Source organism: Thunnus thynnus, chromosome 1 (assembly GCF_963924715.1).
Source record: "Thunnus thynnus chromosome 1, fThuThy2.1, whole genome shotgun sequence".
Lineage (NCBI taxonomy): Eukaryota > Metazoa > Chordata > Actinopteri > Scombriformes > Scombridae > Thunnus > Thunnus thynnus.
In genome coordinates this window covers 38,858,417-38,875,625 of record NC_089517.1, presented here as the reverse complement: position 1 = coordinate 38,875,625, position 17,209 = coordinate 38,858,417, and the positions used below count along the sequence as shown (strand labels likewise).

The 17,209-nt window shown below is 39.5% G+C and overlaps 1 protein-coding gene across 3 annotated transcripts in view; it reads left to right on the top strand.

Moving 5' to 3' along the window:
• The window catches only part of il16 (interleukin 16), a 54,740-nt gene that overhangs the window by 13,447 nt on the left and 24,084 nt on the right, over positions 1 to 17,209 (top strand). For 2 of the 3 annotated variants that reach the window (XM_067597725.1, XM_067597716.1), the window contains exons 4-12: positions 674 to 813; positions 4,543 to 4,660; positions 6,680 to 6,796; positions 10,059 to 10,202; positions 10,388 to 10,493; positions 11,857 to 12,005; positions 14,563 to 14,673; positions 15,320 to 15,434; positions 15,786 to 15,859. In XM_067597725.1, coding sequence (XP_067453826.1) covers positions 674 to 813; positions 4,543 to 4,660; positions 6,680 to 6,796; positions 10,059 to 10,202; positions 10,388 to 10,493; positions 11,857 to 12,005; positions 14,563 to 14,673; positions 15,320 to 15,434; positions 15,786 to 15,859 — 1,074 coding nt within the window. The remainder of the gene's footprint in view (positions 1 to 673; positions 814 to 4,542; positions 4,661 to 6,679; positions 6,797 to 10,058; positions 10,203 to 10,387; positions 10,494 to 11,856; positions 12,006 to 14,562; positions 14,674 to 15,319; positions 15,435 to 15,785; positions 15,860 to 17,209) is intronic. The other variant, XM_067597733.1, reaches the window with a different exon arrangement.

Sequence of the window (17,209 nt, the reverse complement as noted above, 5' to 3'; positions counted from 1 at the left end):
AGTGCTTTTCCTCTGGGGCTAATTCATGCTAGGTTGGACATCAATCACTCTTAATCACCTACCAGACAGAAACATCATGGTCATATCATTGTGCCTTTCATGTTGAGACTGAATCCTGTATCATCGTATAGAGGTTTATGAATGAAATCTGTGTGAATAAAGTCATATTCTCATGACTTGTCAGAGGGTAATTTTAGTGTGTTATTCATCACTTCTTGGATTTCTTTGTGTCACTTGCTAAAATGATCCCCTCTGTGGAAATATAACGTGTTGTAATCTCATTAGGTACATTTTATGACATGATTGCTCCATATCAAAAGTCATTGATATAAAGGAAATACTTTGTTATTCCTTTACAGAAAACAACCATTATGTCTGTATTATATCATATATATAATAACGTGGTCATATACTGTTCCCTTGAGAGCCATTTAAACATACACAACCATGCCTCATATGCGTAACCTCCAAACACTAAAGGCTCAGTTCATGCACCTATAAAATCTTACTCTTTGTTTTCTTTTTCCTTGGCTGCCACCTCACTAACCCAGATGGTTGATATGCTCATAAAGCATGCTTTCTACCTCCTAGTATAGAGGTTCCCTTATGCCTGTTCACTTTGTGTGTGTGTGTGTGTGTGTGTGTGTGTGTGTGTGTGTGTGTGTTGTTACAGGAGAGTAGTATTTGGAGGATGTGTGTAGCCACAGGGCCCACTGAGGAGGTGTGCGGACCACAAATGGCTGATAACAGCGTCCAGACAGACGACAAAGACACTAATGTGGAGCCAGGGAGGAGTGGAGGGGACCTACACAGGTAATAAAAGCCAAGTGCTTTCATTCCCAGGAATGTGCTGGAAAAATAGGAAAAGCTTAATTGGGTGATATTTTCATACAAAAATACTCTATATAACTTGTCTTATCAGGCTAAAAGAGAAACACTTCCCATCATCACCAACAGAGAAACTGTCGATTCAGAAATTCTTTCATCAAGTAGAGTATATGCAGCAGAATTGCTTCCAGAGACTCTTTAGTGACCGCTACATTATGCAAGGTGAGGGTCACATTGCCAAGCTAGTGGTAGTGCAAAGCCAGCTTCTCCACTGACCAATCAACCTCTTACCAAGTAGACCTAAAACAGCCTTGTGTTCAAAAACACAAGGGCGCGTGGACGTGTTGCTTCAGGTACAGTGAGATGGTAACTATGAAGGCTGGTTGGAGTAGTTTGAAGGCTTCTCAGAGTAAACACACTGCATATCAGTTTATAATACTACGAGACAGGATTTTACAACTCTCCAAAGTTATCACAGCGATAGTCATTTGAAACTGTAGAAATATACAGTTCATATTACACATATTTAATCAGCCAACACAGAGTTGAACTTTTTAGCCAGACAACCCTGAATCTTTTTGCCAGAGCTCTCTGTATCAGCAGATGCCTTTGGCTGTCTCTGTCATGTGACCCTCACTTTGCACATCATAGTGGTCTGTCAAAGATATCCAGCATCTCTCCCCGGACTCTCACCAGATCTGCTTATCTAATTAGCATATTTAGAGCCAATCACAACTATGAACAGAACAGAGAAAATGAGAATGCCCTGGTGGTGACACACTGTAAAATGTGAGAATGAAATGCATTATGTCTGCTGAGCGAGAGGAGAGAGACCCAGAGAGAGCTGGAACCGTCTTAGACCTTTTTCCTCTCTTTGCTTTTTGATATACTGTATGTTGGTTAGTTTTTAAGCTAAGTGATCACATCACTGTTCAAACATTATGACATCTGTCTTCAGTTCAGTCTTGGGATAGAATCCAAAGTTCAGCTGAGCTAACAATAACACTTTTAGTCACTGTTGAGAGAAGCTTCAGTGCAAAAGCTTTGGATTCTGTCAGTGACACTGATGACTATACTCCATATTCATATTCAAGATAATTTGTTCATGTACTGTCTGAACAACTCCAGTTCTTGGTAATGTGCAGGTGTTGTGCATAGTAAAGCTCAAATTTTTAAGTCACTTCTGGCCACTTCTAGTTATCCTTTGTTTTCCTCACAATACTATTTAGCCAGCTACAATAAAATAAATAAAAACAGGTAATAAATTAGACCAAAATATGTTCAGCATCCATGCTTGTCATTCCTTTTTGTGGTACTGTACACATGAACTGACACATTAGTTATCATGTCTTATAAGCTCTCAGACAAAAAAACCAGTTCATATTTGTTTGATGACGACAGGACTGAGAAAAAAGTCTCACATATCTGGATATTTTTAGGTAGGTATACAGTAAACTGACCTGCCCAGAGGTGAGTATAGGCCTACAGTACCTGCGTATACCCACCTCTACTAAGGATGTGCAGAAAGTCCAGTATTTATATTTGTATCTGTATTTGTTGAGGCAGCAAAATTCTTTGTATTTGTATTTGAATAAAAGTGGAAAGAGGCTTTAAAATCCTGTTTTTGTTTTTATTATGCTTTTAATTTTTGAAAATTAAAGTGTTACAATAAGTGTTCATGAATAAACTACCTTCCGAAGGAGGTCCCCACACTAGGTCTCAAACTGGATTCTCCCAGATCATAGATGACTGTGTTGACTACTGAGCTAAAGCTTTACTCATTGTCTCATTGCAGACAGACCTCTACCTATTTATACACCCATAACACAGAGACAGCACACTGTGTAACATATAGGGAAGAACTTCAAAGGCCATTCTTGCTTTGCACTTTTCATTTATTGCCTATTTTTTACAACCTAACTTTGTGGAAAGGAGAAGGCGAACAACAGGTTATGGAGAGTCCCTTGGGAGCACTTCGCTTGTGTCAGTAGCTCAGCTTTATTTCTGGGGAACACCCCCAACTCCGGTAGTGATGTCCAATTAGGAAATGTGCGTCATGTAGCAGGTGGATGTGACTCCCCTTGTTGAGACCTGCTGATAGATGTAACAGTGGATCAGAGGACAGACACTGAAATAGCGATGTAAACGACCTGCACGCTGGTATTTGACAAACATTTTTGTAAAATTTGTACGAAAAAAATATTCGTAAAAACCCAATATTTGTGCTTTGCCGAATAATGTATCTGTATTTGGGCACACCTCTAACCTCTACATCTCATCTTGACAGTCTAGTGGTGTCAGCGATGAATGGTTTCTACAGCATTTCTGATTAGGTAAATGGACTGTACTTGTATAGCGCCTTTCTAGTCTTCCGACCACTCAAAGCACTTTTACACTATGAATCACATTCACCCATTCACACACATTCATACGCTGAAAGGGTTCAGGGGCAAGGTCCCAACCTGCCCATCAGAGGAAATCTAATCATTCACACACTGATGGCACAGCCATCATGAGCAATTAGGGGTTAAGTATCTTGCCCAAGGACACATTGACATGCGGACAGGAGGAGCTGGGAATCGAACCACCGATCTTCTGATTAGTAGACGACCAATCCTCTTGTGATGACATATCCCAGACTTGAGGAAACAGTGCTGGGTGATGGGGTGTACATTATTTCCAGATAACTGCTTGGCTCTGATGTGGCGTCCTTATCAGTGTTCTAAATGAATCCTGATAGTTGCAAGGCTGCTGGTTTCAGCTGCTGATAGGTTGCAGCTTGTCTTACTTGTAATGTTTACTCAAAGGTTCACTTGGGTTCCTTTTAAATATCAAGTCCAAAAGCAGCAAAACCAAGTCAAGACCGAGACCAAAGAAACAAAACAATACCAATATACTATTCGTCATTCTGTTGTATTCCTGCCGTTCATAGCAAGAGTCAACTTTGATATAACTTCAATCACTCTGTACAGTGCTTTGGATTTAGACAAGGATAAAATGTGATTGGGACAGCTAGTCAGGTTCATACTCCTTCACCAATACAAATTAGAGCATTTTATGTGTAAATTTGCCTGGATGGTGTCACAGTTAGCAGTTATTTAGCCAACTGTGACAATATAATACTGTATCTCTTCACACATCTTTGCATGAAACTAAAATGAGGATGCTTGGTTGTTATATGGCAAAGACACACTGTGGAAAATAAGTCCCAACAGTGCTTTTAAGTCAGTGCGGTAAAGTGCTGTGATGAACTGACAGCTGACTTGCAGCAGAACATCCTCTCCTGTCTGCTGTGAGAGCAGCCAGCCACAACTGGATTCTGTCAACTCCAAACACTGTGATGGGTGAGACCAGTGGCAGAGACCGAGACACGTCCGAGTCACCCACCACCAAGATATTAGAAAAAAAATCTCAACTTCAGTCTTGACACTGATGGAACTTAAGTACTACAGTCCTGATATTGATAGTTTATTGAAAGGCATTGGCTAAATGATGAAAACTGAAATAAAACAAATGAAAAATTCTTCACAAAAGCTAAACTTACATTTTTAACTCAATAAAAGACCTTCTACCTCTTTAGAAGACCCAAAATATTTTACATTTGGATATATTTGGCTTAAAAATTGGCTTCTAAATCACATATAGGCTCGTATTTTGAACTAGTTTTTGTGCAGTGTCCTTCATTTTCAGCTGTGTCTATGTGTGTCTCCTTAGAGGCTGCAGCTTCCTGAGCCCAGACAAACTGGCACCCTTTAACGGACAGAGTCTAAACGGTGGTGCTTGGATGGAGGGGGAGGGAATGAGGAGCGTTCACATTAAAGCCTACAGTGAGGTAATAGCACAAGACACATGAAATGGGCTCTGCTGTGACATTTGTTCCAAATGATTTAAAACACTATCCTACTGTCTTCAGTGCAGTACAGTAAAGTACTACATCTCTAAATGTTGGTAATGGACACATTGTTTAAGGTAAATTATTTCTACAGTGACAATTCATCAGTGAATAATGTTTGTGGACATATGGCTTTGATGTGTGTTTACTGCACATTTGTTACATACTGCATTCTGTATCTTGAGATAGTTTTATTTCACCATGTCATAGTGCAACCTCTACAACCTCATATCATGCATATCATATTTTTGATTCTTTTGTCTGGCCACAACATGTACTACTCCTGCATATGCGATTCTCTTACATTCTTTCAAACTTTTTGAAGCATGTGGTGATCAATGCCCTTAATTACTCTAGTTATATATTAATATTGTGTTCCATTTACTTTAACTTATTATGAAGTATTCCTTTAGAAGGACTTTGATTTGTTTATGAATCTACAAAATACACTAATCCAAGGTAAAAAGCCCTGGTATTATAGCCATGTTGAGCATGCCCCAGTGTTATCTGTGAACACAAATACTCAGGAGCCCATTAATGATATTGTACATAAGTTGCAGCTTCTGTTGTTCTATACTCCGCAGCAGCCCCACACTCCTGAATTCATCACTACAAAGAAGTTTGAGCTCATGCAATTAATAAATATTAAATAATGTTATTTTGCATTACCTGATATGTATTCCTAAGTTTAGTTTTCAGTCTAGATTTATCCAACTGTAATAAATCTTTTGTAGGTGTTGTTGGATCTGGGAGATGCACGGCTGGTAATTAGCAATAATTATTATTTATAATTATATTATTATGAGTTATAAACATTAATAAATGTATTAATATGAATTAACAATAACAGGGCACCACCCAGAAACCAGGACCGGAACCAGACAATGAGGTAGTATCATAAAAGAGTTCATCTAGAATGCTAATATCTGATGGATATCAACGTTCACAGCTGACTCTCTCAATCAGCCACGTTTCACAATATATATAAATACAATAATGACAAAAGACAACAAAGTTAGCCGATGCTTTGATCAATAAATCACTATCCTAAAATCTAATTCTACCTAAGCAATAACAACAGCAGCTATGTACAGTGAAAACACATGCAAGCAGGAGCATGCATGTGTGTGTTTGTGTGTATGTGTTGAGGGCAAGATGGTGGACGTGATCTTAGAAGATGATGTCACCCAATATTTAAGACGGCAGATGTGATTTCGTAAGATGAGAACCAAATGGTGGATGTGACTGTGGTGTCTTGGTTAGAACAATAGCAAGATGGCACTGCCTGGGGGTCAGCGTCTCTGTGTCCCACATTATTTGACCGTCAGATGTGTAAGAGAGGTGTGTGTTGTGTACGTACATGCATGCATGTGTGTGGGTTAGTAGCAAGAGAGGGAAGAAAGAGGAGGGAAAGCAACCGTGGGGGGGAGGGAGAAGCGGTTGCTTTGTCCACAGAGAGCGCGTGTACAGACAGCAGTCTGTACGGAACATTGTCTGATTTTCGATTGCAAACAACTTAGTTTTCACTCACGGTGGCACAAACACAGCAGTCCTGAGTGGGACAAACACAAGACAGTCTAGCGTGGTGAACACAACTAAACAGGCAGCAAACTTTAACTACTCTTCAGAGTATAGCAGGCAAAAGAAATCGGCGGCTCGGCAATTCTCAACAATAACACAGGAAATAAAGCTTAAAAAGCTAAAAGCTAACAACACACAATATAACACTGTCTCTGCCCAGACTTAAGCCTCTTATGTGTGTCACTTAAAGAAGAGAGTAGGGTGTGTTTCAGTCCGTTTTTGGGCCCGGCTCAGTTCCTTGGCTCGGATGCTGACAAGGCCATCCTTGTGCTCTGTTGGCGGGTTTCACGGCAAGCTGATCCTCAGTGGCGTTGAAGAAGAGCGGGGCATAGAAGTTATCCTCATCTTCATGAAGAAATCCTTTTCTTCCTTCTGCAGGCAAACAAGAGAACGCTGGGTTGCAACAGTGATCTGTCTCTTGGATCCGGTGATTGTGGTCAGGTGAACATGGGGCGAAGTCTCAGCTTGTCCAGCAAGGGGAGAATCTTTCAGTCGGTGAGGGGGACACATACACAGGGTTACCTCCTTCAGTAAACTGGCACAGTTACAATGAAAAGGTGATGGGTGCAGCTGGTACTTAAAGCTGTGGTGACGTTACAGCTGCGTCACCATGTGTGACTTCCTCTGGCGTTGGAGCGTCTCTGCCAATGAGAGAAGAGAGTTTGGAGCTTCCTGGATTCAATTCCAAGGTGTGAACTGAGAAAAGCATGATGAGAAATGGAGTCTGATCAGCAACATTTTGGTGCTGCTCTTCTGTTTCAGGGGTTAAAGGACAAAGGCAGCCTTGTGGTCAGTCTTCAGAGTTCACATGTAGGCCTGCCTTTGTTTAACCCCATGACTGAGGCCCAACAGCGTTTAAGAGAATCCTACAGTAACATCTAAAATATTCTGGTGGGCAGTAAAAAAATGCTGTAATCGTAGTGATGTGAACAGATCATCTGGTGTTATTTAGAGTTAAAGCTTGGCTGCTGAATTTAGAATAAGGTGAAGAGAATTGAAAAACATCTTTTTTCTTAACTTATTTGCCATATTCTTAAGTGTGTGGCATGAAAGGCATGAATAACTTTCAGTCTCAAGACAAAACAGGCAAGACACAACCGTGTGATGTGCTAATTTGAGTTAAAATGTAATTTAAACATCGCAATTTTCTAAACATATGCATTAAACTAATTTAAATCAATTCTTAAATTCTGAGATGCATACTCTACATGACTACACAGAGAGTTGTTGATGGGTTGAAAATGACAGAATAGTGTCTGTAATTCCCTTCTCTACAGTAACTGTGTCTGTGTGGGCATGGCATTTTTCACACGCTGCAATCACATTCTCAGTCATCCCACACACACACACAGGCTCAGTCAGACACAGTTAGACACATAAAGGAATTTAAAGAATTTAAATTTGGTCAACATGACGAATGTGAAAAGAAGACAATTCAGTAACATTTATATAACGCAGGCTTCACAGCGCTCCTGGAATTTCTGGAATATTATGGTGTCTAGAAAAAGTATAATCCAGACAGGCTCAGTCAGAGAATTTGATACATTCTGACATCATTAATAAACCAGGAACAAAGAACAGTCTGGGGATGTCTCCAGTTTAGTCACGGAAAGTCATGGAAATATTTGTATTTTAATATCAGGACCTTTTTAACATCTTAAAATGTAAAATCATGTTATTCTATGCACACAGATTTAGTTAGGTGATACAGTATAGAGAGTATTACCTTTAGATCAGATCAGGGAGAGCATCAACAAGAATGAGCAGCACACGCAGTATTTATGGCTATGCCATTGCGCAGCAGAGGTGTTGGTACTGAACCCAGCATGGTGTGTTTTCATTGCTCCTGAGCAGCCTCAGAGGCAGTATATGAGGGCTTTTTCAGGTTTTAGTATCTTTGTTGCAGCGCGAGCTTTCCTGCTGGGCAGTGTAACACCTTATCATCCTGCCAAGTCTATTTGAGTCACTTTTAAGAGGCTGTGGAAACCTGAACAGCAGAATGAAGGAGAAATGGAGAAAAAGAGCAGTAGGAAAGAATGTCTAACATGTGACGGCTGGGCTCAGCTGATTCTCTTTTCAACGCTCTCTCTGTTTGATTTTTTTATATATATAATGGCTCCCTGACAGCTATGAAACACCCTCTTTCACGTGGTTCCAAAGACTAGTTCATAATAATACAGAGAATAAATAGATCATGTTACCATGGATACATGGAGCTTTAAAGTCCATAGGAAATTAAACTGCTTTCTTTGTCTACTACAGCATACATACCTGCTCTGTATATCACTCACAGAGTGATACAGTGCTGTGGTCTCCTTTGAGGAAAAAAAATCATAAACCAAAAGGGAGAATTTCATCTTTTAAATTCTTTGGTTTCATGATGGCTCCTCCTAGTTTTGTATTAATTTGATGAAATATCATTCTTTTATCCTTCTACGTAGCTGGAGTCCTTATTTCAATACAGCAAATCAAATCTTGCATAAAGTGATAACGTGATGTGATGCATTGAGCCCTATTAAGGTTGAGGTACTGAGGTTATTTCCTCTAGTGCACCACAGTTGAAGAAGAGGCGCAGTAGAGGGTGTGGCGATGTTAATCCAGTAGTGCACTGTGATCCTGGTGCCAAGAATGAGAGTGTCATGCGCTCACTGCTCAGCACTCTTACATTACATAATATTTTGCCACTTTATTTGGTGAAGGCACACCCATATAAACAATCTCTCTGAAATCACACAAACTGTTATATTTTGCTCATCCACTTTCTACTTTCCACTTACAGTTTTTTCTGGTTATGGCATTAACGCCCATGAGACTGAATTAAGATTAACAAGTGATTCTTACCAGCATCTGTCATCCACAACAGCTAGCACTGACGGCCTTTCCTTTACCCTGGTGACTCTCTGTAAAGCCATCTGAAGGCGCCATAGGGATCAGAAGAATAGAGCCCATAGTGTAACAGTAGCAATAGTTGAGAAAAGTCATAAAGACAAAGAACTGACTCAGTAATGTCAGTTATTCAACAGCATTTATATAAACTTTGCTAACATTAGCCACCACACAGTAACCTGCTGGTCATACCAGACCAAGTAAGGCTTATAAATGATGTTATTTCCTCTTTCAAAAGTTACGTAATCTCCTTGCTAAACAGTTTATTTGAATCTGATATACATGCTGTATATCCATGATACTATACTATTCTCTACTATACTATATTAGCCTTTATAACACTACTGTATAATACTATACTATACTACTCTATATTATATTACTTATTCTATACTCTACTCTGATATACTGTAGTGTACCATAGTATACCATATCACAACTCTACACTATTGTGTAATATACTATCCTGCATTGATTCTACTCTACCTTCTATACTCTACACAATACTAGATTTTACTATCCTATTGCATAATATACTGTACTGCCTTGACTCACTTCTACTAGCTATACTCTGTATAGCACTTTGAACTGCATATTGAATTGTATATGAAATATGCTTTACTAATAGACTTGCCCTGCCTTGTCTTGCCTGCCTTACTACCCTGTGCAGATAACTGTCCTGATGAGCAGGATTTAGAACCACAGTAAACAGGGTGATCTATTAGAATGATTAGGGCAATGTATTGCTGTGTACTGTACATCAGAATCAGTCCTTAGACGGCCATGTGAAATATGTATAACGCATGAGGTTAGGCTACAGTGAACTTTAAAGATATTCTATTTCTCCTCGCTTGTGTGTTGTGTACTGTAGAACATTTCCTCATGTGAAGAAGCTCTCCATTCACATAGTCTGGCTATAAGCCCGCAGCATCCAGCTCTCATTTCCCCATCTGATCATCTGTCATTGCCTGGATACACAGATGAAGAACTTACGGCCAACAACAACCATCTCAAGGTAAATTCATCTTTTGCCAAAAGTATAGCCTGACCCACTTTAATATTTATACTTCTATGAAAGGAAAACAACCCACACAGGCATCTTTATGTCTCCCTTTTACATTAATGTTTGAGGTCATGTGAATCCATGTGTTCATCCAAGTGTGTGTGTGTGTGTGTGCGTGTGTGTGTGTGTGTGTGTAGTTGCCCATTCCAGAGGTGAATGAGGAGAGATGCTGGGAGACAGAGAAAACCGAGCAGGACTCACCAGGACAGATGGCCAGCAATAGGACACGCTCCAATTCAACTAGTGTGTATCATACAGTTCTATCCCAGTAGTAAAAATCATCCACCAAGAAGGCTAAACCAGTAATTAGACTGCATTTTACTTTGTGTGACACTGGGTTAAATTTAGGTAGAAATCTGCACAAACAGGAAGATGCAGCTGTTCTGTTCTATCAGTGCAAAGACAGTTAAAGCTTTTAGAGTCTGCAGCAAACACAGATAATGGAAGGAGAGAGAGAAGGTGATGGGAAAATTATTTCTAATATGTTTATTGTCTTCAGTGAGGTATGAGGGTGGTGTGAGGCCAGGGAGTAATATCCTTTCTGCTCCAGGAAGCCACACCACCTTTGGGAAATGTGGTCCTAATTGTGTGAAACACTACCACTTACAATTCCACTGCTGTTAGATTGAACTGAACAGATTGTAGATGCCACTGTGGGTTAGGCTAGTTGATACAAAGACAGCTAGTTTGACAATAGCATTTATTTCCACAGAGAGAAACACTGAAACCTGAAACAACTTGTTGCCATACAAATTTTATACTGATATTAAAGGTCTGCAGAGGATAAATCTTTATGACTTTGGTGAACCTCTGACCTTTCATCTACAGCCAGTAGTAGGCTGACATTTTCACCAAATGACACCACCACTGATTGCCATGAAATTTACACATTCATGTCCTCCTCAGGATGAATTGTAATTGTAACTGTGATCCTCTGACTTCTCCTCTAGTGCCATTGTCAGGTCAACATTCCCATTTGTCAAATACTTTGGTTTACATGTCCAAATACCAGAAAAACTAAATACATCTAATCTGTACTTTGTGTTTACAACTAAGTTCATTTTAAGTGTGTAACTGCATTTATATAATGCCTTTCTAGACTTCCAACCACTCAAAGCGCTTTACACTACATGTCAGCATTCACCCATTCATACACTGATGGCAGAGGCTGCCATGCAAGGTGCCTGCTCATCAGGACACTCACACACCGATGGCACAGCCTTCAGGAGCAATTTGGGGTTCAGTATCTTGCCCAAGGACACTTCAACACGCAAACTGGAGGAGCCAGGTATTGAACCGCTGATCTTCCGATTAGTGGACAACCTGCTCTGCCTCCTGAGCCACAACTGACTCCTGAGTATACTTAATTTCCTCACTTTCCAGTATGAATTTACTCAAAATTAGTAAGTAGAAAGGACTTGGGATACAGCTTATGTTGTAATAATTCTACATACAGTACATATTTAAATACTGAAATAGGGAAGTCAGTGTAGGTTTTACTGGAGAGTTTTACTGTCCCTGATGGTCTTCTTAACAATATAGAGCAAAAACATTTTGAGTTAAAATCCTGACATTTATTTTCTGATGATACTGTATTTATAACCAGGTGTTCATCCTTACTGGATTGGGGATCTGGACAGCATCATCATGAAGACACCAGAGCTGTATGCCAGTCATCCTCATGGGAATGGCAGTTTATATGGAAACAGGAAGTCTCTGTCCCAGCAGCTGGAGTTTCCTCACACCACTACGCAGGTATTTGATCCATCTGACATTATAAATAGAATACACTGAAGATCACACCTGGTAATCTATGCATATTTATTAATATAATTTTGAAATACACAAAGTTGGAAAATAGCATTTAACTTGCTTTCCTCTTAAAAAGAAGACAGACAGCAGACAGACGGTGATAATCGATATTTTTCATTATAACAATGTATAGATGACAGTGTGTAGGCCTAATGTGTTGGTCATGGCTCGTAGTGATGAACCTACAGAGAATTATCAGCAAGCTCCCCTCGGCTTTACGGAGCTTTATAGTGAGTTTCAGCTCATTATTTAACTGTCCGGTTGCAACTTTATTGTTTTGGTTCACTCTCATCGCTCTCATAGCATCGTTTTCAATAACAACAGGCAGCTTTGTTCAGAGAAAAAGCTCTAAAACCCCACAGTACACTACCTTTTCAGTACCAAACAGCAAACACACTTAGCTGTAGACTAGCTGGTGAACATAGTGTAGCATTAAATTAAATTAAATTAAATTAAATTAAATTAAATTTTATTTATATAGCGCCAAATCATAATAAAAGTCATCTCAGCGCACTTCACATAGAGCAGGTCTAGACCATACTCTTTAATTTACAGAGAGAGAGACCAAACAATTCTCCACATAGCACTTACAGCGGTAAGGAAAAAGTCCCCTTTAACAGGAAGAAACCTCAAGAAGAACCCAGATCTAGGTGGGCGGACATCTGCTTTGACCGGTTGGGTTGAGAGAGAGAGAAGAGGGTGGGGGGTAGGGGACACAGAGAAGCAGAACAACAACAGCAACAACAACAACAATAGATACATGACTAGCAACAACAAATAGCAACAACAGCTGGAGAAGGACAGGGGAATGACGTCCCCACGTCAGCACAGGTCATGGGGTTTCCTGCGGATGAGAAAGCACAAAGAACTCCAGGGAAGAAGTCAAGTTAGCAACATGCATTAATGGTAAATGAATACATACAGATGGAGAAGAGGAGAGAGGAGCCGGCAGTCTAGACCTGTAGCAGCATAACTAAGGGCTGGTCTACAGCGAGCTTGGTCGGCCCTAACTATAAGCTTTATTTAAGGAAAGTTTTAAGCCTACTCTTAAATGTAGAGAGGGTGTCTGCACCCTGGACCGAACCTGGAAGATGGTTCCACAGGAGAGGAGCCTGATAGCTAATGACTCTGCCTCCCATTCTACTTTAGGTGACTATAGGAACCACCAGTAAGCCTGCATTCTGGGAGCACAGTGTTCTAGTGGGACAATAGGGTACTATGAGCTCTTCAAGATATGATGATACCAGACCATTAAGAGCTTTGTAGGTGAGGAGAAGGATTTTAAATTCAATTCTGGATTTTACTGGAAGCCAATGCAGTGAAGCTAAGATGGGAGAAATATGATCTCTTTTTCTAGTTTTTGCAGCTGCGTTCTGGACCAGCTGGAGAGTCTTTAGAGACTTGTTAGGGCAGCCTGATAATGATGAGTTGCAATAATCCAGCCTAGAACTAACAAATGTGTGGACTAGTTTTTCTGCAAAAGGATGTGCCTGATTTTTGCAATATCATGTAGGTGAAAAAAGGCAGTCCTTGAAACTTGTTTTATGTGGGAGTTAAAGGATATATCCTGATCAAAGATAACTCCAGATTCCTTACAATGGCGCTGGAGGCCAGGGTAATGCCATCTAGATTAGCTATATTATTAGATAATGTGTTTCTAAGGTGTTTAGGGCCAAGCACAATACCTTCAGTTTTGTCTGAGTTTAGTAGCATAAAATTGCAGGTCATCCAGGTCTTATTGTCCTATATGGTTTCATCTGGCTTCATTTTCATTCAAAAACAGAGCTAAAAGAGAGTGAATATTGGACTTCTATTCACCAGGTGGACAGTATTACTTTAATTAACACACAAATAAAAGCTTCAATCAACTTCAGTCTGTAAACTCAAAATCATTATGTCCTTTACAATTAAATAGTAGCTAGGTAAGGTATCATCAAGAGTCTATAGCCATGCCAGTGGTTCTGTGAGGTTGTACGCTGGCATCATGGTGCTTTGAGCTAAATGCTAGCATCAGCTAGCTAACATACTCACAGGGACAATGCCAAGATACTGATGTTTAGCAGGTATAATATTTACCATGTTCACCATCTTAGTTTAGCATGCTAACTTTAGAACTAAACACAAAGTACAGCTGAGGCTGATGGGAATATCATTTAGTTTTGCATGTTATTTGGTCATAAACCAAATTATTGGGCACATTTTGACCTGATGATGGTGCTAGATGAAAAGTAAAGAGATCACACAAAGTTTTTGGTACAGACATTCATTAACCCTGAAGGTGGCATGAATGTCCAGACCAAATGTTATAGTAATCCATTCAGTTGCAAAGATATTTTAGGCAAAACCAAAACATCTAGGTGCTAGGGGAAAAGGTCAGGGGATCACCGAAGTATCTGACTTTCCGTACAAGATGTTATGTCAATCCATTGAATATTCGTGTGTGTGTGTGTGTGTGTGTGTGTGTGTGTGTGTGTGTGTGTTGCTTGCTGCTCCTCTCCAGCCTGTGCACCGCCCGTCACGCTCTCTCAGCTCTGCCCAGCTAGTTCACTCCTGCAGCAATGTACAAGCCTTCATAATCTGTAATATTGTGTTGATGAAGGGCCATGGCAAGGTAGGAAGCACACACCACCATCAATTTGAATTGTCTCTCGTGAGCTAAGGTTGTAGCAGGTCTTTTGTTCCTCTAAAACCTGACAGTCGCAGTTTTATCACAGACCATAATAACAACTGGACTATAAGTCAATATTTACAGTAACTGTTGAAAAACTACTGTCTCTGCACTAAGAGAGGTCACTTTACACACACTTTAAGTATCTTCATCCTGTTAATACTGTGTACACCAAACCACCTGATTCCATTGCTCAAGAGCAATTTTGTATTTATTTATTGCAACTTAATTGTCAACTGGGTCACTTGTGATTCAACAATACACATTGTTGTTATTATTTATACTATATATGGTGTGTACAGTACCTCTGTTTTTATTGTCATGCTTTATGTTGCATTTAGTAGGTGCTTATAATGTATAAAACTCTACTTTGACAAATTAATCTTAAACCAAGTTTTGGTTAACTTCTCTTGTCTATATACTGTGAATAACACACCAAAATGTTAAACTGTTCCTTTGATTATGATCATGATTACAATTATGATTGCGACAATATATGTGATAACATTAATTGTCACCGTTGTTTGATGACAGTTTAACTAACGATACTAGCATTGGATGATGAGTGATGATTGTGCTGCTGTTCCAGGGTCTGGGCTTCAGTATAGTGGGTGGGAGGGACAGCATGTACGGACCAATGGGGATATATGTCAAGACCATTTTCCCTGGAGGGGCAGCAGCTGCTGATGGAAGGCTGCAGGAGGGTGAGGGAAACACACATGCACACACACACACACACACATACACACACACACACACACACACACACACACACACACTTTATGAGTGTTAAAGTAATCTAATCTCTGCCACTGTGAATAAGACCATGTGTTACTGATTGGTTACCTATTTCCAGTTCTAAAAGACACACACTGCAAAAATACTCCAACTATCAAATCTGCAAAGGAAATAGTTAAAAGAACAGTAATGACCACAGACCTACACATGACTATTAGAATGCAGTCAGTCAGACAGATTTGAAAAAATCTGAAACTATCCCTTTTAGGTTTTTAATGATGTGATCTCATACCCTATGTGTGTCTCTGTGTCTGTAGGTGATGAGATACTGGAGCTGAACGGAGAGTCACTGCATGGTCTGAGTCATGATGAAGCCTTGCACAAGTTCAAAGTAAGGCAACCGCATGATGATACTGAACAACAGATATGAACTGGAAAGGGGCTTTCAGTAGTTTTACTTATTCAGTCAGGCATTAAATTCTGTCCTTGTTTTTGATGGTATCAATGGTATTTTGGTATTCGGACACATTCTGTAAAGCACCCTGATGAAGGCACTGTCCTACACATGCTTGTTGAATAGATAGAAGACAATTCTAGTGAGTCATTTAGTTTAACCAAGTTGTTTTCTCACATTTGGTTCTTTATTATTTGAGCACCTTGTAATCTGGTGAAGTAGCAATAATACACACTTCCTAAAAGCTTTTTTTAAGTGTCACAGGTCCCAAGCAAAAGGGTCAATCTGTCTATTTTGACTGTAGGAGGTACCAGCTATGAGTCAATTAACTTTAGAACTGAAAACTGAATAACTGAAAAATATCAATTTAGTACTCAAATGTATCTCATTTTAAATAATAAAGGGTCTCTGTTCATTAGATAGACAAAAGGGCCACCCGAGATTCTTTTTTTACAACAATATGTATAAAATGTTCAATGAAATACCAGAAAAATAAGAACAACTGCCTGAAACAGATTATATTCAGTTTTTGTTGAGTGTTGGAGATAACTGATGTATTTCTCTGATCATTGAGAGGCTGAACTGCCTTATTAGAAAGATGTTTCTAATATTTTGTCCACAGTGTGGTAAAAATATTAGAAAATGTACATGTGCTCTCCGCAGACATTTTGCATTTCAAGCATGTTGAGTCATAAGAGCTTTTAAAGCAACGTAAACAAGTTGAAATGTTCATTTACTGGTAAGATATTGTATGGGAGTAACAGTTGAAACACTGAAAGGTTTTGACATATCAGTTGAAAGAGTTGTGTTGGCAGGTAAAATGTAAGTGATGAAAGCAGTTGATACATCTGTTGAAGGTTAACCACTGCAATGAGAGAAGTTTCAGTTGATGAGAAACTGCTGAAAACAGTTCATTTAAAGAGTATGAGATGAAAACAGTTGAACTGTCAGTTGAGTAGTAGAAGAAGAAAGCTGTTTAAATGTCAGTTTACATGTAATAAGTGAAAGCAGTGGAATGTTTAGTTAAAGGTGTCCTGTAGAGTTTCCTTGCAAAAAAACTCAAGTTCTGTTTATTATGTGTATCCGTGAGGTCTAACAAATGTGTCAAATCCATTTCCTTCCTGTTAAAACATTTGGAAAGGTGATTTTTCTGAAAAGTTTGAATCCTGCTTTGTCTAAATCCATGTGTAGACTAGCTTACAGTATTCTTTTTTTCTTCCTTTGTTGGAAACAAACTACAGCCACCTGTAGATCAGTGGAATAGTGTGAAACCACTGGCAGGACTAT